At 33.4% G+C, this 25,902-nt stretch overlaps 1 protein-coding gene across 2 annotated transcripts in view; it reads left to right on the top strand.

Annotated features, from left to right (window-relative positions):
* Positions 1–24,689, top strand: part of LOC149080672 (protein unc-1-like) — a 32,794-nt gene extending 8,105 nt beyond the window's left edge. For both annotated transcript variants that reach the window (XM_089239865.1, XM_089239866.1), the window contains 8 exons: positions 516–628; positions 5,827–5,893; positions 9,298–9,380; positions 10,526–10,729; positions 10,875–10,930; positions 14,652–14,803; positions 17,377–17,571; positions 23,976–24,689. In XM_089239865.1, the coding sequence (XP_089095991.1) occupies positions 516–628; positions 5,827–5,893; positions 9,298–9,380; positions 10,526–10,729; positions 10,875–10,930; positions 14,652–14,803; positions 17,377–17,571; positions 23,976–24,127 (1,022 nt within the window). In that variant the 3' untranslated portion in view covers positions 24,128–24,689. The remainder of the gene's footprint in view (positions 1–515; positions 629–5,826; positions 5,894–9,297; positions 9,381–10,525; positions 10,730–10,874; positions 10,931–14,651; positions 14,804–17,376; positions 17,572–23,975) is intronic.
* The last annotated feature ends 1,213 nt before the right edge of the window (positions 24,690–25,902 follow it).

Below are 25,902 nucleotides of genomic sequence, written 5' to 3'. Positions count from 1 at the left end.
TACGAAATTCTGTTCAGAAAGGCCTGAGAGAATCAACTTCTGTGAGACTAAAAATCAATATAAAATCAATCTTTTTATGACTGGAGTTTTGTTCATATTCTTATATTTGAACAAAATGAGCTAAAAGACGATTATAATGTAGATTTCTAAACTAATTTTTTAAGTTTATAACCTTACAGAGCAAAAAATTGAAATCTGCTTATAACAAGAAGGATGTTATAATGACAATTTTCCCCGAGATTGTGAGCTCTCATTATAATGAACTTTTACTGTATATGATTTGCATATTATAATTGATACACATATCAACATATGAATATTAATATATATTGATATAATTAGTACAATAGATTATCTATATTTTTTGTATATTACATCTATAATAACAATGGAAACCAGTATTTTGAACTTTTCCTAAAACTCTGGCATTACATAAGATGCCAAAGGATTTCATACTTCACCTGTTATATTGCCATAACAATATTGATAAAGCATATGACTATTGATATTTCCAGGTAACCGTAAAGGAGAGTCTATAGGTGCAAAAACAATAAGATTTTTTACGACATATTTCAGTTACTTCGTTATGATTGTGTTCTTCCCAATATCTTTATTGGTTTGTGTGAAGGTATGGATAAATTTTTTTTAATTATTATATTATTATATTATATTTATATTATTAATTTTATTAATAAAAAAGTAATAAAGCATTGTTCTTTTGATTGAATGAAAATTGCAGAGGAGAAACCAAGGTCCCATACTGGTTGTTACAATGAAATAACATTTAATACATTTAATAACAGCAATAAAATTTGCCATACAATGTAAAATATAATTATTTCCAGTTTTAGAGAGCGAGAAAAAAATCAAAGAGTAACTTTTTTGTAAGAGTAACAGTAACCTCCTTTTTGAGTATTTATCCTCCTCACCAGGGCCACTCCTAGAAATTCTGCCGCCTGAGGTGAATAATATTTTGCCACCCTTAAGATATGACTATCTGAAAACAGTTTTCTTGTTTCACCTCTATTACCCAGATACAGTTGGTTCCCAAAGTGTTGGTCACGACCCCCTTGTGGGGGGAGGGGTAACATTAATGATTTAAGATGTTGCGAGAAATGACATGATGAGGGTAAATTAAAATATCCTGATGAGAGTTAATTTTTCAAATCTATATAATAGCTTTTCTTTGGGGGTCCCATAGCGTGGGCTCACCTGTTTACATTTTTTTCTACGAGTTTTGGAAAAATGTCTGCCTTTCAAAGGGTTAACTGAGCTATTTAGCACGTATACATACCATATAATTATATTAGAATTCTACATAAAATTTACAAAAAATTATTTGAAGAAAAATATTATTCAATCAAATATCCCAAATGCACTTTTATGAGAAAACATGAAAATTAATAAATGAATATTCTGAATTCAAAGATAAAATATATTTATTGAAAATCCAAGAATCGCTCTTCTCATTTTCTATTTTTTTTAATTAAATTGTGATTTTCCGCATTATATTTCCTGCACATGCATAAAGAAAAGTTTATATAGCATAAAATATATAGCATAAAGAAAAGTTTTTCCTACCCTTTTATTGATACGTTGCTTCAAAATTTTCTAGCGAAATAATAGGCCTGAGTTTATTCATTTGTGACCAGAGGCATGGTATGCAGGAGAGAACATAGGGGGCAGTGATCACCCCACAAGACAATAGAAAATTAAAAATATTTTCAGATTGTCGTTTTTTTTTAGAAAAAAATTAAAATATCAAAGAAAATTCCTTTATACTGTATGTTATCTTTATCCATTTCTGTTAATTTAAAATGCTTTTTGAAGGTTAGTTGTTCAAAATTTCTGTGGGAGAGATTCCTTGTTCTCCACAAACCAATGTGCCGTCCCAATGGCAGTTCTCCCAAACCCTCCCTCTAAAGGTGGATCGTGCGTACACCAATGTTCGTGACCAGGGTGCAGGGTATTGTAATGTGGTAGGCCTTCTCATGGTGCAACTTGAGTAACACAAATTCTACCACAAGTCATTATATTGCTTGGTCATTTTTTGTCGCATTGGTCCTTGCACCAATAAGTGCAACCGTCCATTATTTTCTGTGACTATAATTAAAAATATATATAACATTGCTTACCATGCACTTACCACACTTATACTAACATTTTTTTACCACACACAAATATAGACTGTTAAAATTTCAAGGAAAACTTGATAATTCAACTAATGGTATTGCTTTTAAAATATCAACTGATATCATATCAGATGTGGTAGTGCAGGTCGATAAAATACTCGTCTAAAGTACAAAAGGATGTTTAGAGGTGTCGCGAGTTTGATACCCAGTTCGTCCTTGTCCAAAAGTTTCCTGACATAAGGGTACAACAGAAAAAGTAACATGACCAGACCACCGAAAAAGATTGCTGCTGCAGGGAGTCCCACACAGAGGGGTTAGCGCACCAGCCTGTCTGTGCATCGCCTGAGTGGCGTGGTGGTAAGATACTCGTCTATCACCGTGAAGGTTGCTGTCACGGTCCCAGGTTCAAACCCGAGGGAGGATATAGATAAGATATTTTCCCTAACGAGCTTGAGTTTACCGTTAGACAGCGCCTTCATTTCCAACCCATCTCATTAATTGTAGTAAATTGCAATGTAGCGATATGGCCATAGTTGGTGTTTAGTGAAGAAGCCTCTTGGTGAATGTAAAAACAAAGGCTGCCATTCAGAATCGAAATAAATTGTAGGTCCTAGTCTACAATTAGCTCTCATGTGCTGAAAATGACCGTGGTGCAACAAAAATTGTCACTTTTTCATGCAGCACATTAATCAAAAACCAGTTGCTAATTCCAATCACAGGAATTGTAACAGTTTTATTTGATAGGTGGTGGAAGGAGTTCTACTTCATTGATGTTTCTCACATGCAATAAAATATTATACTGTATAATTGTTTTCAATATTTTCTAGAAGACATATTTTTTGTGACAAAATTTTATTCCTACTCATGAATGGTTATGGACAAAAGTAATTTAGAAAGGCACCATTTTTCTATGGTGAGTTATTTTACAAAATATGGACTAAAAAAGGTATTCTGAGAATGACTGGGAATCAGGGTCATCTTAAGAGCATTGTGGGCCCCCGGACCAAATGATTTTTCTCAGGCCCTACATGGTGAATTCTCGGAAATTTCAACCACATTTCATTTTTGTGAGGCCCCTTTTCTCTTGAGGCCCCCGGGCCATGCCCAGGTGGGACCATGCGTTAAGATGGCACTGCTGAGAATGCTTCCATGTACACAGAGTTTTTTGCTGCTCAGAAAAAATTCCCTATATTGTATAAGGTAGTGTTATTTTGTCATTCTGCACAGATATCGAAAGTCTGTGCGCAGAGGAAACAGGTCAGTGGAGCTGAAATAAAAGGCAATATGCCCCATCTCTGGGAAAAAAATTAGAGGGCACATTTCATGTTAGAACAAAAAATTTTCTTTCCTCGTGAGCATCTGGGTGCTCATCATACCCAACCCCTCCTGAAGCTTGGCCCTCCTAAAGCTGAGATCTTTGGAGGGGGGCCTCCTCTGTAGTGAATTTATAGTGTAAAAAACAATGAGATTTGTCCCCCCCCCCCCTGCTAAAGCTCTGCCAGCCCTACCCATATGGGGGTCATGGCACTCACTTAAACCATCCAGGATGAATGCTTGATTTTGTATTCGGGAGAAATTCACCAAAAACTTTGATGAACACTCACTCTATGATTCAATGATTGGCATCATGATCATTTTAGTTAAAACATACGGCAGAGTTCTTGTACGGGGGCTTTTCTCTTCTGGTGATGGTTATAATCAAAGCTCTTGATTTTTGAATATGCCTCCCAATAGGATGAAAGAGCTCCGACCTCGAGAGTCCCAATCATGAGTTCAACTTGGCACAGCATGGCTCCACATGGCGCAGTAGGGCCTTTAAGCTGAGATCTTTTGTAGGCCCCCAGGTCAGACTCTTCATGGGGCCCCTTTATTATGAATTTGTAGTGTGAGAAATAAAAAGAGAATCACGCATCTGAGATGAGAATCATCTCGGGATTCCGAACCGGAGCCCTACCAGACTCATTCTCTTGTGGAGAGCCATATTGGGCCTCAATTGAATAGAAACTTCCATGATAAGATCTCACACAATGATTAATAATAATAAATATGTAAGTTAAGAGATGGTGTGTAAGCCCTCTTTCATTTTGTCTTAGGGCTATGATATTGTTGAGACAGCAGTAGAGACTCACGTTTTTCTTTGGATAAATGTTCAAAAATTTATTTGAGTTCCGTGTTAAACAGCCTCATTATCATCAAGGGTTCCACGATATTCCTTACATTGTGTACCCTTGATATAGAGAACAGATATAGGTATACAGAAATGGGCAGTCAGAACATTCTAGAGCCAAAACAGCACTGCACTAGAGATACTTCTAGTATGGCCTTGGATGAAAGAGGCATTTGTCTGAAGATGAACAAGGAATTTAAATTTGTGCTGGGGGATTCGACTGAAGAAAGGGAAGGCAGTAATGGAAAAATGTTGGTAAAAAGTGTTTTTCACAAACCAACTTCTAAAGAGATAGGTGGCACTTTTTGGAAATTTAAGAAAGGAGATGTGTTGAGATGAATTATGCATTGTGTTGAGATGAATTATCAAAGCGTTGTCACGAGCACAAAGTTTCAATACTCTCCTGAAAATCACTAGATGCGCTTAACCAAAAACAGGCTTACAAGATTGTTCCTATCTCTACACATGTATTTCAAAGAGTCACAAGAGATGAAAGAAGCTACTTGACACACTCTGCTGAAATGTTTTCTCCCTCAATCCCTTTGGAAAGCCTGGAAAATTTTAAAGTGCATTGTAGGGTGTATGTGTCACAAAGTTGTACTCACTTTCACAAAGTTGTACTCACTTTCACAAAGTTGCCCCAGTTTATGCTATTGAAGAAATAACAGTTATTTGAGCTATTTGCGGGATTAAAGTACAACTCTCCATGATTCTGTCTTGAGATTTTGTGTCTTGCTTTTGTGAGAGGTGAATTTCTAAAATAACATGAAAAGGAATGTTGAAAATCATCGTGCTGTTTTCAACAACTTTCTTCTTTAAGAGATTTTCATTGCGACTGCAAATGAAAACAAAATACAGAAATTGACCTGGTGTGTAAGTCAATCTTCAACTAAATTTGACTGATATTGGAAAAATCTTCATTAACTCTGCAAGAACTGACAAACTCAACCATCCTTTTTATAGTAAATAATAATATAGTGTGCATTTGTTCAATAATCATCAAAAGCCAATTTTAGTCAATGTTATTTCATTTTTAATGCAGTATAACCTCTTAGTAACAGAAACCATATGGGACAAAAAGTTTTTCTCCATTGATAGGAAGCATCTGTTAATATATAGCGAAATGTACTAAGGCTCTGTTTCACACACTTTAAAAGTGTCTATTAATGGTAGGTGTTCACAGGTATCCACTAACAAGAAGTTCTGTTATGGAGATTCCTCTATAGTTTAACCAATTGTTTACTTCCAATTCAATTAGCTATATTTCCATAGGTATACAAAACATGCTCGAAGAAATATTAGATTATGAATGCAACTGAATGTCCCAAACCAAACTTATACCTGCATAAGTTGGGTCTAACTACAAAATTAGGCATAACTAAATGATCCTTGGAATTGTTTGAGACATTTTTAGGGCTCATGGGTTTAAAAATGTTGAGAAATGCTATTCTAGACAGGAAATAAAATAGTGCAGTATTTATGATTTTATTTAATACTATTAATACTGAATTTTTTTTATCTTAACAGCATGTTCATGCACTTGAGAGGTTGGTTGTTTTACGCCTTGGGAAGCTCCAACCACTGCGGGGACCAGGTCAGTAGATATTTTTCAATTCTTTATTTGACGTGTGAATGGCTTTTGGAACACCAGTTCCTAAACTGAAAAATTCTCATTAATATTTAAAAATTTCATGTGAATAAATTGCACTGTACCATTCATATTGTGATTGAATGTCAGTTTGTGAAGAAAAATTTTCTGAAGTGACATATTATTTTTAAAGTAAGGAATTTGTATCAAAGAATATTTTTATATTCAAGCTGAACAACGTAAATGTATTCCACTTTAAATTAGACCAATTATTATTCATTCAATCGGCCCCAGAAAATTCTAATCCTTCCCATATCCACCTTTTGCATGAATACATAAAGATATAGATGTCTTAAAATAAAGGATATTTACTTGCTGGCAGTCAACAAAATCATATGTTGAATACACAAGTGTTCATTCTCAGTCTTACTAGTAGAGTGATCAGCATCACAGGAATATAATACTAAAGTGGAACTTTGATAACTTGACACCCTAAAAGTATCCATGAACATGTCAACTTAAGTGGATATCAAATTAGAGAGGTTTCATTTGATCTCACCCACCAAATTTTTAAACATCATATATGTGTCATATACATGTACTTATATATGTAAATATGTAGTTGCACAATTCCATTCCATCATCTATAAATTAACAAAAAAAAATTATTTGTAACTTTCTAAGAAAAGTTTGCGAATAATCTCAAATTATGGTGAAAAAAGCATACGGGCATAGAAATATCTGTTATTTGCGAATAAGCATTGCAATTTGCCAAAGTTTGGAAAACTTTCATTTTTTCAACTTAAAAATTTTGATCTAAAAAAACCCTTTATTTTTATAGCTTATTCAACCATCTCTCACTCAAAAATTTCAGATATCACCCGTGTATATCTGTAACTTTTGTACTCCACAAGTCAAGTTTCCAGGCTCCAAAAATTGGAAACTACCCCTGAAGTGCGAGGAAGTATTTTCAGCCAACAAATGATGACAAAAAAAAAATTAAATGAAGAATTGTTGTAATATACGATAGAAATATCATGAAAATTTATTAACTGGCCAATCCATGGGCAATTTAAAAAAATTAGTTGTGATAACAATTAATTTTTTTCCATTGGATTTAGTATTATGCCAACCATGAGAATAATAAATGTCAAGTTATCTCTGGGTAGTCAAGTTATCTGCACTTTGAGTTGTCAAGGTTCTACTGTATTAATTCTGCATACCTGGTACATGTCCCCCCACATGGGGCTATGGATCTGCCAGGGCTCCATCCTGAGAGCCATAAAAGGTCTCACTACAGATTGCAACAGGCCATGGGCAGAGATAGATTTTGAAGTCTGGGGGAGGGGCACGATGATGTTGATGTTGATTTATATATACACATATACATTAGATCAATCGACTCCACCTTTGAAGCTGGGAGGGGGGTGGCCCCCCCCTATCTCTGCCCATGCAACAGGCAGACAACAGTACAAATATTCTATCATTACACTTGACTCATAATTCAAATATAGATGTAAACACTAAAATTTCCCATACAGCATTGCATATGTACACATGCACACATCTGGCACAATTCACTTATCTTTGAAAAGGAGTAAAACCAGAGTTGGGATTGGTTTAGAAAAGAATGGTCCAGGGAAGAAAGTAGGAACTATGGGTACAACATATTTTTCTATGGGTTGGCTTAAGTGGAAGTAGGGGGCAATGAGAACCCAAAAGCCTTTAAAGAAGGGGTCACGGTAGAACAAAAAAAGTTGGGAAACTTAAGAAGAAGCCTGGGGCCTGTGACAGTTGGTTTTTTTTTGTTTTTTTCATGTTAGAAATTTACCATAGAAAGGCCTATGAAAAATCGTGGTCTGGGAGCTCACCAAACATCCCAGCCTAGGAGCTGTGGTACTATCCTTTCTCTTTCTCAAAATTATGAACTGTGGTACCCTCGGTTAGTCACAAGTTTATTTCTTTCCTGAAAGTTACTTCTATTAAAAATAATTGAGATCTTTAATTAGTATTACATTCCTCTAACTCTATTACTTGTATAAAAATCAACTTGCAGGGTTATTTTGTGCAGCGCCATGGTTCATAATAATGAAACCTGGTTACAATTTTCTAGAATAAGTATATAAATTGGCAGGCAGGTATTTCTAGCCGGGTAGGGGGACTTCAGAAAAATCCCTTTACCTGGAGACCTATGATGTCCTTGAGACAGAGCCATCTAAAGAGTACATGGTCCCCTTGGGCTAAGTTATTTTTCTGAGGCCCTACCTGGAAAATTTTTGAAAAATTCAATTACTTCTCATTTTTCTGAGGCCCCCGAGCCCATGCATTAAGATGGCACTGCCTTGAGATGACCCTGATCCTGGGTAGAATAAAAATAGTTTTCCTTGCTCTACAAATACAGTATCTGTAGTGTAGCAATTGCTTCAGCTTCAACTTATTCAAGTGGTCAAAAAAGCAAATAGAATGCTCAAGAGTTTCATTCTTCGTGTCCTCCTAAAGTCATTCTTCCGCCTTTCTAAAGCTTAGTTCGTCCTGGATTGGAGTATGCCGCAAGGTTTTGGGGACCATATCTACAGAGAGACATAGACTTGGTTGAGGGGGTGCCGAAAAAAGCTAGGCATGCTCGAATTGGCACACAAGCCTTGAGTTATGAAGGAAGACTTGATTTCTTGAATGTGTTTACATTGGAAAGTGCTTGTGTCAGGGGATATGATGGAAGTGTTTAAGATATTCAATGGGATGGATAGGAGAGACCATGAGTTATTAATATATCATCAATTAACTTCTTCAACAAGGGGAGGGGGGCATCAATAAGGGACAATTCCAGGTTGTGGTGTTGCAAGGAGTTTTTCTCTAATAGGGTTGCCAATAAATGGAATAGCTTAGCTGAGAGTCATGAATTCTAACACAATTGGCATGTTTAAAAAGAGGTGCGATAAACATAATGGGATAAATTAAGAAGCTATCCATACTTAGATAAGACAACCATAATCTTTTATGGGTCGTGCGTTATATAGTATTGATTATTCGTTTTTTCTTTCATCATATATTCTTTTATATTGAGTTACTGTATTTTGGTTATATTTTATGGGTATCTTTTTTTCAGTCACCTCGTTTGGCAATTTGCCTGTTGTGGCCCTTGTGTTCGTATTTGTATATGAATTTTGTTGATTCAAATCGTATATGCATATATATAGGAGTGATTTTATTACCTGTAAGAGATGTTGATAAATTGGGGAAATAGTCTTCAATCAATAAAGTACTGTATTTTTCATTGCACTGGAGATTTGTATGAACTTGGTATATTCTTTCTGAAGAGAATTTATATATTCCTTGAGAATAATGAATTCCTTTAAATGTCGAAATATTTTTGATGTAAGCATCACTACAATTGATCATTTTGATTTTAGGTTATTGTATAGTGATACCCTGTATAGATAAATGGTCTCGTATTGATTTACAACCAAAGATTTATAATATCACTAATGAACAGGTAACATTTATAACTTTTCAAATTTTTCACATTTCGTCCAGCTGTTCTTTCATGCAAAGTAGAAATGACTGGATACCAAGTTGTTTATTTTTCTGTTCTTTTCTTTTTTATTATTATTCAGGAAAACTTTTGATATATATGTAAAATATTTAAACATTTTGTACATTATTTGGAGTCAAAAGTGAAATTTACCCACAGTTATGCTGTTATTCACTAATTTATGTTTTCTTATGGTCACTGTAAAAGTATCCTCACTATAATCAAATTTTGAATTTCATTATATAACTTTTTAAAAGATGTTGGTAATAGAGGATTTTTTAAATAAAACTTAGGGAGATTTTCTCTAATAATGTCGTTAACATAAACCATGTCTAGTTAAGAAAACTGTTTCGATGAACAAACCTTGTAAAATAAAAACAGCCTGTATGTTTATTTTTTTCATCATGGGGATTTTCAAAAAAGATTGGTTTTGTTAATAATGAAATCAGTGATCAAAAACAAAAGTTTTCTGCAAAATCCCAATACACATCTGTTAGAAACATATCTTGTTTATTGTATTTCCAGAGAATCAATTAAATAATATAAACCTTTTGCTTTTGCAATTCAAAATTTTCAAGAAACTAATTCTATTTTCATTGTCCCTTTCCTGCAAAGAAATTAAGTAAAAGGTTAAATACACAGAATGGTGTACATTCTCAACGTTACAAAAAATCAGTGAAGAAAGGATAATCAATGATGGAAAAAAAGGCTGCCATTCATTTTTTTAAATTATTTAGTTTGAAATGTTTAATATTTATGAGCGTTAGTTATTAGTACCATGTGTTCTAATTTCCACTGTGAAATGACATTCACTGACATTCAGAATTAGTAGTGCAGTAGTGTTTTAAATAGTATGTAGTCAGTACAGTCTTTTAAACAGTATGTAGTCAGTACAGTGTTTTACACAGTAGTGTGAATTTAGTCCTTAATTTCTGGTCCTGAACATGAAACTATTATTGTTCTGAAATGCTGAATGTACACATTCATTCATCAGCCAGTTTTTTTTCCAAAAAATGGCTGGTTATAAAATCTGATAGTTGTTGTTGAAAATTAAAAAAGTATTTGCCACATGACATTTTACTATTACACATTTTTACTATTTTCAGATATTGACTGCTGATCGTGCTATAATAGAAATATCTGTCTGTATAAAATATAGCATTGGTAAGGCTGTACAGTATGTCACACATCTGAGCAATGAAGATAAGCCTTTTGAAAATTTTATAAAACATTGTATTCTAAATATTTTATCAGAGTATGATCAATCAAGCTTGGAGAATGAAAGAGAAAGCATTTCTGTTTCTATAGAGGTATTTTTGCTTAATATTTTAAAAATGTGGTGAAAGCTTGACAATTTTGGAAGTCTTTTTTAATATTGTTTGAAAAATATTGACTTCAATTTTTTTAAATATGTGTATTGCTTTCCATCTTTTCTTAGTGGTATTGATTTTTCAGACTAAATTGAACAAGATTGCTGTTCAGTGGGGATTAGAGATAATAAGCGTGGAAATGTAAGTAACTTTATCATTTCTCATGAACCTACATCATTTTATCATTTTCAATATGTTTGGAAATGTGAATTGTGTATATATATCTCTAATTTATATTAGTATACAGGGTGAATCTGACTTATTCTGCCAAACAAAAGAGCGATAGACTAGCCCAAGTGAATCATAAAACAACCTATCAACCCTGTCCTATATTGAACCATTTTCGAGTTATAGTGGATAATCAATTATGAAAAAACAAGTATGAAAAACCCGGATTTATGAAGTTTGTGAGAGACCTACAGACAGGACCGCTGATTGCCCAGAGAGACCATCTTGGGATGGTTTGCGCTCTTTCCCAAAGAGATGGATGGTCTCGGAGAGGAGATAACTACACACTAGGAGGAGACCTACACACAAACTAAGCACATATCTGGAAAGCACAGAAAAATCCTATAAGGTGACATTGAACATTGAAGGACTGGACACACCCTGCTTCCCATCTCAAGAAGATATCGAAGCATTCCCGAAAGATGGATGCATTCAGAATTTTAACTATAAGGTGACACACCAATTTCATTGAAATATCTGAATTTAATGGTGAGCTGCAGGCGCTTAAAGATTGGCAAAATTCAAAATTGAATCGTGTCACCAAAATTTTAAGTTGCCAATTCTGCAAACACACTTTTTGCTACAATCGGCCAAATTTGCCAAAAACTTGACCATTCCACTAGCTTTCAAAAGAGCTTAGAATAAACCAAATTGGCCATCTAGTTCAGGAGAAATTTAGTCGTTTATAGATAGATAGATTTATTTGCACAACAACACAGATGAATACAAAAAGAAAAAAAACCAGGAATTAATATCCAGCATTCATTTTATACATGCAATATCGACAAAATCATTAATTAATTAGGCAAAAACAAAAAGTCAGATTCTTGGAGGCTGTATTCATTGTTTGAATACATCACTGAAATCTGTGTTCGTTGAAATAATTTTAGTAGGTTTTGGTGACAATTCGATTTTTCACTTCATCGATCTCTCAGTGCTTGTATCTGAGATCTCACCATTAGATACGGATATCCTTTAGATAGAGGTAATGTCATCTTATAGGATTTTTTGTGCAAAATCAAATTGACCCCAAAATCTGTAACTGCCAATTCTGAATTTTCGTAGAATATCTACTTCGACAAATGCTGATTTCAGTGATGTATTGCAAATATTTATTTGAGTAGAATAGATAGAAACTTAAAGAAAAAACATATACTTACTTTTCAAAATATTTTAATTCTGCATAAATTTAGTGACACATTTTATAAGTACAAAAAAAATAATAATAATAGCGACATTTCTTTTAGTCTACATTGGTTTGATATAATCACAAATTTCCTGTTTCTCAGATACTGAAAGAACAACTTCTTTTGACATAATTTGAATGGAACGAATCGTGGGAGGTGATACCACTCAAAATTTAATGTTCAGCGAGTAAAAGCATGCACTGTTGAAAATTTTTTCTTGGCAACCTTGAACAAACTGGTGCAGTATGCTCATTTTACACTTATCAATAAATCTGTTTCTTTGAATACGTTGGTTGTTTTGGTCCCTACACAGATTCAGATATTCAATGTGCTTTCTAAGATCCCCCTGGCCACACCATTCTTTATTCTTAAAGACATTTGCCCTATAAAGTATTGTTATGCTGACCAATAATAACAGTGAAATGAAAAGGATAAATCCTCAACTTCTTTTGAAAAAGAAAAAGCATGGGAGAAGAAATGTGAAATTCTCGGAAAATCATACATTGTTTACATCCAAGCTATAGTTGGTGTTATGTCAAGTTGACTCCAAAACGTAGTTTTTACATATAATCCCTGCATGGAAGATTTGCTCACTAAAAATTTGTGCCGCTATAACGTATTCATTATAGTTCAACTGTACGCAATTTAAATGTAATAAAATTTGTAATTATAAATTTATAACCATTATCCAACCAACTTTTGTGAATCAGTTAAACATGAGTAGTTCTAGATGTTAGTAATGTAGAGACGTGAAAATGGTTATCAGAATGGGAAAAAAATATTTTTTTATTATTTTTTATGGTAATTGTGAAACATTTTTTAATTTTTAACACTTTCATTTTTTTTCTCAAATGTATAAAAAAATTCATTATGAAAACTTTTCCCCCACACAATGTCCTTTCAAACTTCATAGACAGACTTTTAAGTGTATTACTTATATTGTCATCTGCAACTTGTTACATTTTTAATGTGGTAATATTCCATAAACAGGGTGAACAATAATTGACAACATTTCCAAAATCTGCTTCTAATTACATGTGCCAGACTGAAGATTTATGATATGGACTCATGATATGGATGTTACTATTGAGACTAACCGTATTTGATTTAATATGGCATAACTTTTCAATACTATAACAATGGTAACAGCAAAAGCAGTAAATCACATAATCAGAAAAGAAAACAGGATTGTGAAGTTGTGAAACCAAAATGTCTCAAATTTATCTATTGTAGAATTTTAGAAATGTCATTTATTTTTCATCTGTGATTTTTGAAATGTTGCCTGGTGGCATTCACCGTGATTATGGAATATTTCCCTTTTTAACTTAAAAGTAATTAAATTATGTTTAACAATGAATTCAAAATATGAATCATTCTGACAAGGTTACTGCTTAAATTGAGTTTTCCATGATCATTTGTATTCTGAAGGAGTTATTTCTTTTTTTTATGAGATTCACATCATTTGTGTTAAATAAAAAATGAAAAAAAAAAAAACATGTTTGGGCATGATGTATTTTTCTAGAAAAAAAATATTATGGGTGACATGACATTTCATGGTAATTACAGTATCTACAGATTGACCATTATTATTGTTCTCTAATAGCTAATTCATAAACTGCTATTCTTTAGTAGAATTCAGTTCCAGTTACAAAACTTTTGTCAAATATTATCATACATCCTCCTAGAAGTATTTTAACTCAAAAAAATACATCTTACAAAGCTACATTTTTTTAGCACATGTTAGTGCATGAAGAATTTGTTACTATATAAGACCATATTGTCAGGTGAGTACTGCAATTAGATAACTCTGTGGTGTTTTGAGAAAAATACCTGTGAAAACTAAATGGAGTGTATATTTAGCATTATCTACAATTTATATTGAAGCACACAATAAGGCTTTGCTTAGATTTGTGTTACAGATTGTCTAGTTGCAGTATATTGAAGCTTTTTGTACTCACCTAAACATCACAAACTTTTTAGTTATCTAGCTATGGTACTCACCAGATGATTATAAAAAAATTAAATTTTGCAACTTTGCAGGAAGTTATTTTTTTAAGTTTGTTGGTTGATTTGTGACAATATCTGAAACATTTTTTTGTTATTGGAAGTTACTTCTAGACTAACTATTCAAGAATTAGGTATCAGGTAATGTAGACACCCTGTATATATCTGAGAATTAGCTATTCTTATATAATTTCAAACTTTCAAAACATATGTAAATATACATATAAGTGGTGGTAGGGATGTAATTTTTTTTCATCCTATTAATATATATCATTCTTTATGTTTGTCAAAACTAACGTCAATTTTTGAAAATTTGCTTGAAATCGCATTAACTTTCTTCAATTCCAAGTTTCTTAATCTGTTTATTAATAAATGTAATTTGATTGTAATTTCTTTGGCAAATACTTATTTCTCTCTATGTATAACTATTTATATTCTTTTAGACCATTAATGCATGTGTTACAAGAAGGTCAGCCACTTCATGGACCAAATGTATTAATCAATGCTCTGAAAGCAATTTCATCTGAGTGGAACCCTTTTGTGGTGAAGCCTTCAGCAGTTGGTGGTCACCATTTCTTGAATAAAAATGAGAGCAGTAAGAGTTAATACAATTAGAATTTTTCAAATTTTTTTCAAATCTGACCTACATTAACTGGAAGTTCTGTCTATAGAAGCTTAATATTGTTTTATGTGCACCTTTTACATAAGAAATATCTTTATTACTATACATATCACTAGTACAGCAGTCATCTTTATTTGTATGTATGTGTATTGGGTGAGCTTTATCATATCTATGGATTTTAAGAGGGACAACTCATACTATATATATAATTACAGATACTATCATGGCATTTTGTGTGTTTCTCATTTTTTTCTCTTGATCTGTGATCAATACTTACATACCTTCTATATATGTGATCTTCAGATTGTAAATGTTTTTGTACTCATTTTTTAGACCAGTAGTCACAAGCTGGAAAATATTCCATGGTATAATGTATCAATTTCATTTATATTGATTATTTAGAGGTGAAAGGATGTAAACAGAAGTTTACTGCACCAGAGCTTAGTAAAAAGTTGAGAACCACCACAGTTCTAAACTGAAAAAAATTTCATGTTTTAAAATTTTGGAAAAATTCTCCTAAAGCACCAACCCCATAAACTTCACAAATTCTGTATTTGTAAAGGTTTGAACTGCATAACTTTTACTTTTAACACTAGAAGGGCCAGACTATATGTTATACCTAAAAGGGCTGTTGACTGTCATTTTGACTGCTGCTTGTTGTAATTACAATATATTTAATCACACTAACTTTTACAATAAAAAATAACAAGCATTATCCCACATGGTTAATTTGTTAATTTTGAAGAAATTTACGTTTTCTTAAGCATACAAGGTGCCCATAAAATGATTTTCCAACTATAAATATGAAAAATTAGAGGGCAACTGTGGACAAGATTTATCGTGAAAAAAGATAGATAAACATTGCATTTGCATCGCATCGCACATTGCTTCATTTTGATGATGTACACATTTTTACATGTATATCATGGTCTTTTTTATTCACTTTATTTAGTTTGTGCATGCTATGAATAACATATACTATTGTGCCCTTGTAAATTTGCACTTTCAAGGAAAAACTAGGGGCACTATTAAAATTTCATACTACAAATTAAGTTATGAAGAATATACAATTAAAAAAATATACATCTTTGTCTTTCTTTTTCGTCAGTATTATCTGATTCAGACTAATCACCTCTGGAATCACTACTTTCTCTTTCGTGTAAATATAGAAAAAAATCATTATTTTCGTTGTCAGAGTTTGCATCGTAAGTCTCCTCAGCCTTAGATTTATTGTCCAAAATATCATTCAGCACTGATAAAATTAGACTATTTTGTTCTAATACATCCTTTTTCTAAAAGCCATTTCTGCACATTGTGAATGAATCTCTGTTTCTTAGGAAGCTTTCAAAGCAGATGGTGGCATGAAGAGTTATGAAATGTCAAACTAAAACAAAAAACTTAACTTGCCAGGTAAACGATCAGAAAAAAAATCCTCAACTTTGATAAAAGAGGGTATAGCTAAATAATATATAGTGTTTTGATTGTGGATACATACTGTCCTTGCGAATAGACATTTTAGATTTCCCAGTAACAGGATGCCAAACAAATAGCATTATTTCATTTATTTTCTCTTATTGATATGTTACTCCTGAATATATGTTGTGTTGTGTGTGCCATCACGAAATGATAAAGAATAAACCTAAAAGCAAAAGTATACATCTATGCCCACCACAAGGACAAAACTTATGCAATTTACACATAGCAGTCAAAATGACTGCTCTCCAGAAATGAAACCTTCAATGTCTTCAATTTTTTGTACACAGAGATAAGTACAAAAATAATGAAGTCACCAAAAATGGAGTGTTTACGTCAAATACTGCAGAGATTATGCCGTTTTCAAAATAAAAAAACCGTCAAAATGACTGCTCTGGCCGTTTTAGTGTTAAAAAAATAAATAAATAAAAGCATGTACCTGTAATGAAACTTTGGCTTATTCATATTGAATATGCTATTTATAGCTGAAAAAGTATCCTTTCATATTTCTATGTATCATAGTATGCTGACGCATACATTTCAAATATTTTACATATACATATATTTTATATATACATTTCAAATATTTTAAACAACGTCAGTTGCAACCATCTTAATTTTTATGAATTCAGTAGGTTTGCTTAACCCTTAAATGTTTGTTTGTTTCTTTCTTTTTCAAGCTGATAATTTTTTTATAGTTACTGACACTATGCCATAGACAGACACTGACACTAAAGCTATGTATTTAAGCTATGTATGCAAAAAGCTATGTATTTAAGAGTTAAATAACTTTTTTTTCATTTCATCAAACATTACATTCTGAAACTTTGGTATAACAATACTCTGGGGACCTAGAAAAAATAATGTTGCAGAGGGATTTATTATCATATCAAGAGAGACAGCAGTTTGACATTAGAGTATAGACATTTCCGAACATCACTTGAAAAATATCATTGTAGAGAGATTTATCATTATATTGAGTATTGTTGTAGCAAGGTTTCACTGTAATTTGATTAGCACAAGCTATGTAAACTTTTATATAAATTTTATGAGGGGTTTTTATTTTTATGTAGATAATAAGAATATTTCATCTAACTCAGTGGAAAATTACAAGAGCTCTGAGGATAATTGCTTTTTAGACAGTGTAAAAAATTGGTTGGAGCAGGAGGATTATCAGAAAGAAATAAGTCTTCTTCCAAAATCATTTGAACTAAAGATATACAGGAACCAAGATCTGCTTCATGTTATTTACGTGCTTTTACAGAATGGTAAGTTTCAGATGAGTGTAACTTTGTAATACACTCATTGCCATAAAAATTTGCGCACCCAGAAGAAGTCGTCAAAATGAAACGAAATTTTACACATGTAAGTACTACGTTGATATAAGTAAGTGATTAGAAAATCCAAGAAAAAGGATCATTTATTGCAGAAAAAAGTACAGATGAACAGAAGTTTTAGTACTCTGTTGGACCCCCTCTAGCGCGAATGCACGATGCGATACGAGCGGGCATTGAGGCATACAAGTTCCGTATGATGTCCTGAGACATCTCATTCCACAGTTGCTGTAAATGCACCTCTAGTTCGACCAACCTCGTAGGGTGTCCAACTTGCCGTCCCAAATGATCCCGGATATGCTCGATTGGTGACAAATCTGGGGATAGAGCAGGTCAGGAAAGGGTGGTAATGTGGCGGAGGCAGTCTTGTGACATCCTTGCTGTGTGTGGCCTAGCATTGTCTTGTTGAAAAATGACTCCTGGGAGCCCTGCCATGAGTGGCAACACATGTGGCAGAAGGATGTTATGGACGTACCGCTGGGCTGTCATTGTGCCATGGATCAATATTAGGGGTGACCGTGTATCGTAAGCAATGGCACCCCATACCATGACACCAGCTGTGGGAGTGGTGTGTCGCTGTGAAGCGAAGGCAGGATTGAAGCGTTCACCACGGGGCCTCCACACACGAACACGATTGTCATCACTGCTCAAGTTGAATCTCGATTCGTCGCTGAAGACGACCTGGTTCCATTCCGTTGCAGTCCAATCCCGTCGTGCTCGACACCACTCCAAACGGAGGCGTTGGTGGGTGGGTGTCATTGGCAGCACACGTAATGGGCGCCGCGATACCAGATGTCCTTCAGCCAGGCGCCTTGCGATGGTTCGGGAAGACACAGGGGCCCTTAGTGAAGCTGCTGCCTGTGTCTGGATAGCGGCCAATGAGGCAGTTGGCTCTACGCGTGCATTTCGGATGATGTGAGGGTCTTCTCGACGACTGGTCTGTCAAGGGCGTCCTGAACCTGGTCGCCGTGTAAATGACGTCTCTTCTGTCCACTGGTCCCAACACCTCCTCACAGTAAAAACAGAATGGCCTAGTTGACGACCTACTCGCCGAGCTGACCACCCAGCTTCCATCATCCCGATGTTCTTCCCCTATCGAACTCTGACAACTGCTCATATGGTCTTCGACGACGGCGTAACGGCATGTCTAGCTCAGCATTTCCTTTGCAAACGATTAAATACACTCCAGCAAGCTCTGCTTACCTGTTTTATACTCCAAGGAGAACGAAGTTCAACGCCCTCTAGTGGCATTACGCAATGCGCAATCACGCTGCATTTCTAATCATTTGCATATCTGCCCGACATGTACCTTCAGGCCAACTTTTGTTTCGATCCCACAATTATTGGTGCGCAAATTTTTATGGCAATGAGTGTATGTAAATTATTCTATATCTATTTTTTTTTGTAAGGTTGTTACTAGGAGTGAAAATCAAAATTTTTTACTGGTTAACCCTTTGTTGCTCAGTGTTCCACTGCATGGACCACCCAACTTGAGTAGCTTCTCAAACTGTTAAATTCAATTATAAATGGATAAAAATAGGTTTACCATTTACTTTGAACTTTCCTTTTCAATCATAGATGGCACCACTACACAAGGCAATCCATGATCTTCAGCTGTGACGTGTTATTTTAAATCTCTGTATTTATAAGAAATTTTGTAAATTTTTTGTGATACAAAAAAGATTGCTTGAAAAAAAAATTCTACGTTATATCGTTGGCTGCACTCTAAACTATTCATTCTGTATTATTTTTAATTTTTTATGCAGGAAACATAGGAAGAATCATTGAATAAAATAAGCTGTTCCATCAACTGGAACACTGCAGCACTAGCTCGTATCATATTACACAACCAAATGCAATGACGAGAGGAAACATCTGTTTATGTTTTCTGTTTTTCTCTGTTTGGGGGAAATGAAGTCAAGCTGTCAGATGCTGCGAGGGAGGGTTGGTTGTCTGTAAAAAAACAAAAAATATATATTCCATTTGTAGGAAATGTGATACTATGGAATTTTGCAGGGAGGTTTCAGGCAGGGATGATTTTATCAATAGCTCGAGTCATCTTTACTTAGAGCTGCACGAACTGTTTTGCTCTCGCTGTTGTACATTTTATATAATTGTGTAGATATTTTTTTTTTGTATATATATACATAGCTTATTTTTTCTGTATTGTAAATATAATTGTAGTTAATTTTTTTCACTAATTATTAATCGTTCTGTAAATGGCGCAGAGAGGTCTGCTGTCTTCCCAAAGAACTGAAATTGCTTGAGGAATTGCCTTCGGGTAGTGAAGGGTTTGTGCTTTCACCAAAAAGGTCTATAATGTGCTTTGAAAAATTTCATGAAGCCAAAAAATAGACTGATTGTAACTATTTTTTCACATAGGACTTGTATGTATATAGGAACTGTAAATAGTTATCTCATTATTTCATAAAAAATCATATAAGAATTTTTTTTTGGGGGGGGGGATGGGGTGTGAAGTAGCAGGTCTCCCCATGGTGCACCCATGGTGCAGAACCAAAATGGTAAGTGCAATCTTTATAAAATCATACCTGCATACTCCTTTAAGCCTAAGTAGAAAGCCTATAACTTTTTTGTTGAAATTCCAACTTTAAAGGGTAGTGTTCCGTATAGGGTTAAACAAAAAAATTTGATCAGTTGATCAACTGATTAATTCAATTTTTATTATAAGAAATTTAAAATAATTACATATTTTTAATATATATTGCTAGTTAATACATATTTCTAACCATGTAGTATTAATAAAGGCAGTAAAAAAATTCTTTAATTTCGTACACTCATTCGCAAAATGTGAACCAATACGAGAATGGATTGAAAAATTAAGACTGCCCGCTGGAAGCAATGAAATACGCTAAAATGTCTGTCATGTGTCCTGGAATTTCTTTACTTGAATCTTGTTTTTTTTGAAAATCTGTATAGTATGGTCACTATATTTTTAGTCACTGATTTTAAAACCAAGTACTTCCCTCATCCCACTGCTTGCTTTTTCCTTGGAAATTATAGAAAATATCTCAACAATGCTGAATCTAGACTTGTCCAACAGAAGTCGTGCTCAATATTGATGTACTCTGCACCATGCTGAATGCACTCACTACTCACTTGTATGAGGAAGGAAATAAGGTGCAAACAGCAGCTCTTTGAACAAAAAGCCATCTGTGTAGCCTTCTAAGAACAGTGATTCTTCAAACTATTATTCTAGTGGCAGCAGATTGCTGTGTACCTGTAGTAGTCGTCTAGTACCTGGCTGAACTTCATTGTTGTTGCTTTTACATAATCTTACCTAATCTTTCTGCATATAGATTCAGCCTCCTGAAACTGTCTCTACAAATTGCAGATGACATTTGGCATCAAGCTCTCTTGCAACCTGACCTAGGGATTGCCCTGCCTTCATCTGCCAAGAATTTTCTGCCTCTCTCCATCATCTAAAATTTGGTGGCGGCTCATTCTACTGCACTGCTTATAAAGTTCAACATAACTTTACAATACATGATGCTATGATTATTGCTGATGTGTACAAACAAAGTAACAGCCTTGCAATAAACCAAGGGTTGGTAAAAAAAAAGTTATTTTTTAAACCAAAAACCAGGTTTTTTTTTGGTTTAAACCGGTTTTTGGTTTTAATAGCATTTATATTAAAAACAATAAAATTTCTGAAAAATCATTCAAACTTCTAATAATTAATTAAAATAAAATGTTCATAAATGTAATTACAATAATTAACATAATTCCCATATTAATTAATCTGTAAAATATTTCTTAACATTTTAATAAAAACGAACTTTTACAATTTAATTATTTTATTGCTTAACTCAAGGAATTATTTTGTGTTTGAGAATGCTTACTAACCCTATAATAAAGATGTGTTTTCTCTAGTTACTTTCAATACGCTTAATTAGGACATTATTTCGCAAAAACTATGATAAAAACTAGGCAAATACAATGAATTTAATGCAGCATAATTAATGCAGATTAATTAGCAATTATTTACGATATACAGGGTGATTTTATATAATTGAAGTTCTGATTTCAAAACACTAAAATAAAAACCACTGGTCAAAATGATTTGAAAATTTGCATGAATGTTCCTGAGGCAATGGAATTATGTATGGTGAAGGGGAAAAAGTACTTAAAAAGTGTAAAATAGATGATTCTGTATTCATCCAGCACATAGTAAATTTGCTTGCAGAATGGATGTGATAGCCAGTCAAGGCAAAATGATAATGCAATTAGCAAGACATGATTTTGTAATTCATGGAAACATCACAAAAATGAAGTCATTTAAATAAACAACTACAACTTACACAAGAGATGTTAAATATGTTATCCACTGTGTTCTGGCTGTGAGGTGGAAGAACAAAAGTGCTTGTTCAACAACAGATCAAAGTAGGCCTATGTCATGGTAATGATGTGAATGTGCTTTCAATTCACCAAAGTTTGCAATCCGACCACTGCACATAACACTTTGGGGTAGCTCCAAAGCCAAAAGTTGCAAGGGTTCACCTGACAGGTGAATGTCAGGTGAACATGGCAGCCAGGTGTCGTCATGTTGTTATTGTCAAAATGGTTCATCAGCAGCTACTTTGCTGGTGTCGCAATGTGCATCTTGATAAAAGTTATGCTGTCCATTAGGGCTGGACAAATCGAAAAAAATTTTAGGTGCCAACCAAATTCATTAAGAACGAAGCATGTTTTTTCCCAAGAAAAGTAGTCCTGAGTTTTTTGCTTTTTTTTTACTTTTCTAGGACTTTGGCTCATTTTCATGTTGGAGGACACATTATTACGAAATCAAAAAAAAATTCTCATGCTTACACTTCATTTTAGCAATGATACATATAAAAGTTTATGTGCCAAAATTGATTTACTAGTCACCTCAGCATCTGGGATTTGTCCAGCCCTGCTATTCACACACTAATGCTGCTGAAGAGCCAAAATGATATGGTTGCGCAAAATACATTATACCGCTGGCCAAGTACAGCATCATCTACTTATACATTTTAAAGTTTTTTTTTCTTTCGCTAAAGAAAATTCCATTGCTTCATTCATTGGACCCATGCAAATTTTCAATTCATTCTAATCAGCAGTTCTTTTTCATGTTTTGGAATCAGAACTTTAATTATAATCACCCTGTATATAGCTGATTATTTTTCATGAATCACATACTACTGTACATCCTAACCAAATGGTGACCCAGTCCATATTCCAAGGAATTTCTAACTGAAAATTATTTGGACAGGGATCACTGGCCACTTTATGAACTGGCCAATTTTGGACTTTTACTACTGTACAGTAGAACCTTGATTAACTGTTGGTATTGTTTAAAATATGTAAAAATAATAATTCAATATTAAGCCTGGTGGCGATATATAGTATGAGATGTGCTGCTTCTTATGGAAAAAAAAATTAAAATGTCTGTGAGGTAATGTAAGTACTAGTACACTGGTCTTTCTGCATAAGGAGCAGCTGGTTTCTTTTTGGATTATAAGACCACCTGCCATTAGCATGCCAGTGAAGGCACTACTGTTGCTGCTTCTTCGTAAAGGAAAAAAAAAAGCCTGCGAGATAATACACCACCACCACATATGTGTGATGCAATCCTCATTCATGAATTTGCTTAAGATAGAGCATGAGAATGTAGCGCAAAGTTAGAAAATACAGTAAGAATGAGCAATTTTGATACTGTATATAATTTTCAGCAACTAAGATACTTAATATGAAAGAAAATTTACATTCAGACCACTTTTATGATATTTTTTTGAAAAAAAACATTTATATCATCTTACACCATTTAAAGATATACCATCAGAATGTACTCCAAGAATGGAAAATGTGGCAAGAATAAAACATTTTGGATAATAATGAACCAATATGATATTTTTCAGGGAAAAAATTATATTTAGGCCACTTTTATGTGATTTTTTGAAAAGAAAAAAACTTGGTTAAAATCAACGTGGTTGAAACCAAACAGCCCTGCAACAAACTACTTTTTATATCTACCCCTGTTGCTGGGCTACTATGTACAATCATGATTGTGTATTTGAAACCAGTGGTATATTGCATCATTATTTGTCCACATATTTCTACTTTGTTTTAGTATTTTTTGAGAAAATTTGAAGAACTACTTCTCTTTGCTCATTCTTTTGATTTTGAACACTATTGTACCAATATGAAACTAAAGCAATAAATATTTGGATCTTCACAAAAGACAAATTACTTGGAAATTTTCCAATTTCTCTCTGTAAGATTGTCACAGTTTTATCTTTGAAGATTTTAACATTTTTTTTTAATGATTTGTTTATGTATTTATTTTGTTTTATTTTAAGGAAAAGCTTCCATTTTTAAAGACCACCAATCATCATTTTATGCCTCATGCACCATTATTATGAAGGAAGAGGACATCAATGATCTCATTAGCAACAAAATTTCTATCCAGCAAGCTTATTTCGCAGGAAAAATTCAGCTAAATAATAATTAGTATCTACAGCAGGTTGTTATATGGGCTTGTACACATATGACATTAAATCACAAACAATATTTTTATTGTAACAATATCATATAAAATAATCGATCCTATTATTGTATTTATATGTTGCTCATTGAAACATTAAAATATATATACATTAGAGCATCGATTGCCAGAAAGAATTGGGGACTGGGGTTGTTCAGATAACTTATTTTTTGGATAACCGATCATTCACCAAAAAAAATTGTACCAATGTCATAGGAGCAATATGAAATAAAGATACAGTGATATTAAACACAAAACAGTATATATTTTGTATCACATGTCCTACAAATAACAGAGAACTGACTAGCCTAGTTGGGCAAGTTCAAAATGGTCATTAAAGTAGGACTACAGTTTAGGAACAGAAGTCCAAAATTTTCTTTTGCTTCACTAAAAGCACTAGCGGCTGCTAACAGAACTTCTAAATGGTGCACAAATTTGAATTTGCTGACTGCAACGCTTTCAGTTAACCGATGTTTCAGTTTATCAGTATTCAGATAATCTATGCTCCACTGTATATGGATGAAACATTTTTATGTGGATGTCTTTTTATAATCTTCTTTTAATAAAATATTTCCCAAAATCATATTTACGTTAAAAACAAGACAGACATGACAGCTGAAAGTATCTAGAGATAATATAATCAGTTTGAATTCACTAGTATCTAGAGATAATATAATCAGTTTGAATTCACTAGTATCTAGAGATAATATAATCAGTTTGAATTCACTAGTATCTAGAGATAATATAATCAGTTTGAATTCACTAGTATCTAGAGATAATATAATCAGTTTGAATTCACTAGTATCTAGAGATAATATAATCAGTTTGAATTCACTAGTATCTAGAGATAATATAATCAGTTTGAATTCACTAGTATCTAGAGATAATATAATCAGTTTGAATTCACTAGTATCTAGAGATAATATAATCAGTTTGAATTCACTAGTATCTAGAGATAATATAATCAGTTTGAATTCACTAGATATCTAGTGAATTAAAACGTCCAATGCAACCAAGCATATCTGCACAGATTGTTAAAAAGCAATAGAGACTTTTCTGTGTGGTCTGAACTAATCTCACATTTTGCACAGTTGAAAGAAGATTGCTCCAGCTTAATTTTTTAAACAAGATGGGACACTGGTCCCGTTAACAGAGGTTCATCATTTTCTCAACATGGAGCTACCCTGCATTTGGATTGGGTGCATTGAACTAGGTTTACTTGGTGTTACACAGCTGGCTGGTTTCCTAGGTCACCAGATATGACCCATGCAACTTCCTTCTTTCAGGGTGTGTAAAAAATCATTTGTTTGTGCCACCTTTGCTCAACAGCCTATACAAATTGGAGCAACATAATTCTACTGCTTTAGAAGCAGTTAACAATAATTTATTATCAGGTGTTTGGTGAGAATTTTTATATACTTTGACTATTGTTGTGTCATATTGATTGAATATTATTGTTATATAAGTTTTATTAGACATTTGTTAAACAAACTTAGGAATTTTCCTTTTATATTTAAGTATTACTATTCTGTGTTGTTAATTTTAAAAAATATATATAATTTTGAAATCAGGTGATTCCTTCTGAATTACCTTGCATAATTGCTAAGAAAAGTAATGGTTTGCCTGTATTTAAGATTAAATTGTCTTGAAACAGAAATGTTGATTTTTTTTCTTCTTATAACTATATTCTTATTCAAAGAATACTTTAAATTTTTATTCTCTGTATAAGTTATCTGAATTTC

This window comes from Pholcus phalangioides, unplaced genomic scaffold, assembly GCF_987345545.1.
Source record: "Pholcus phalangioides strain wild (caught in Gottingen) unplaced genomic scaffold, Ppha-v1.0 ptg000011l_1, whole genome shotgun sequence".
NCBI lineage: Eukaryota > Metazoa > Arthropoda > Arachnida > Araneae > Pholcidae > Pholcus > Pholcus phalangioides.
This window is presented reverse-complemented; position numbering and strand designations above follow the sequence as displayed.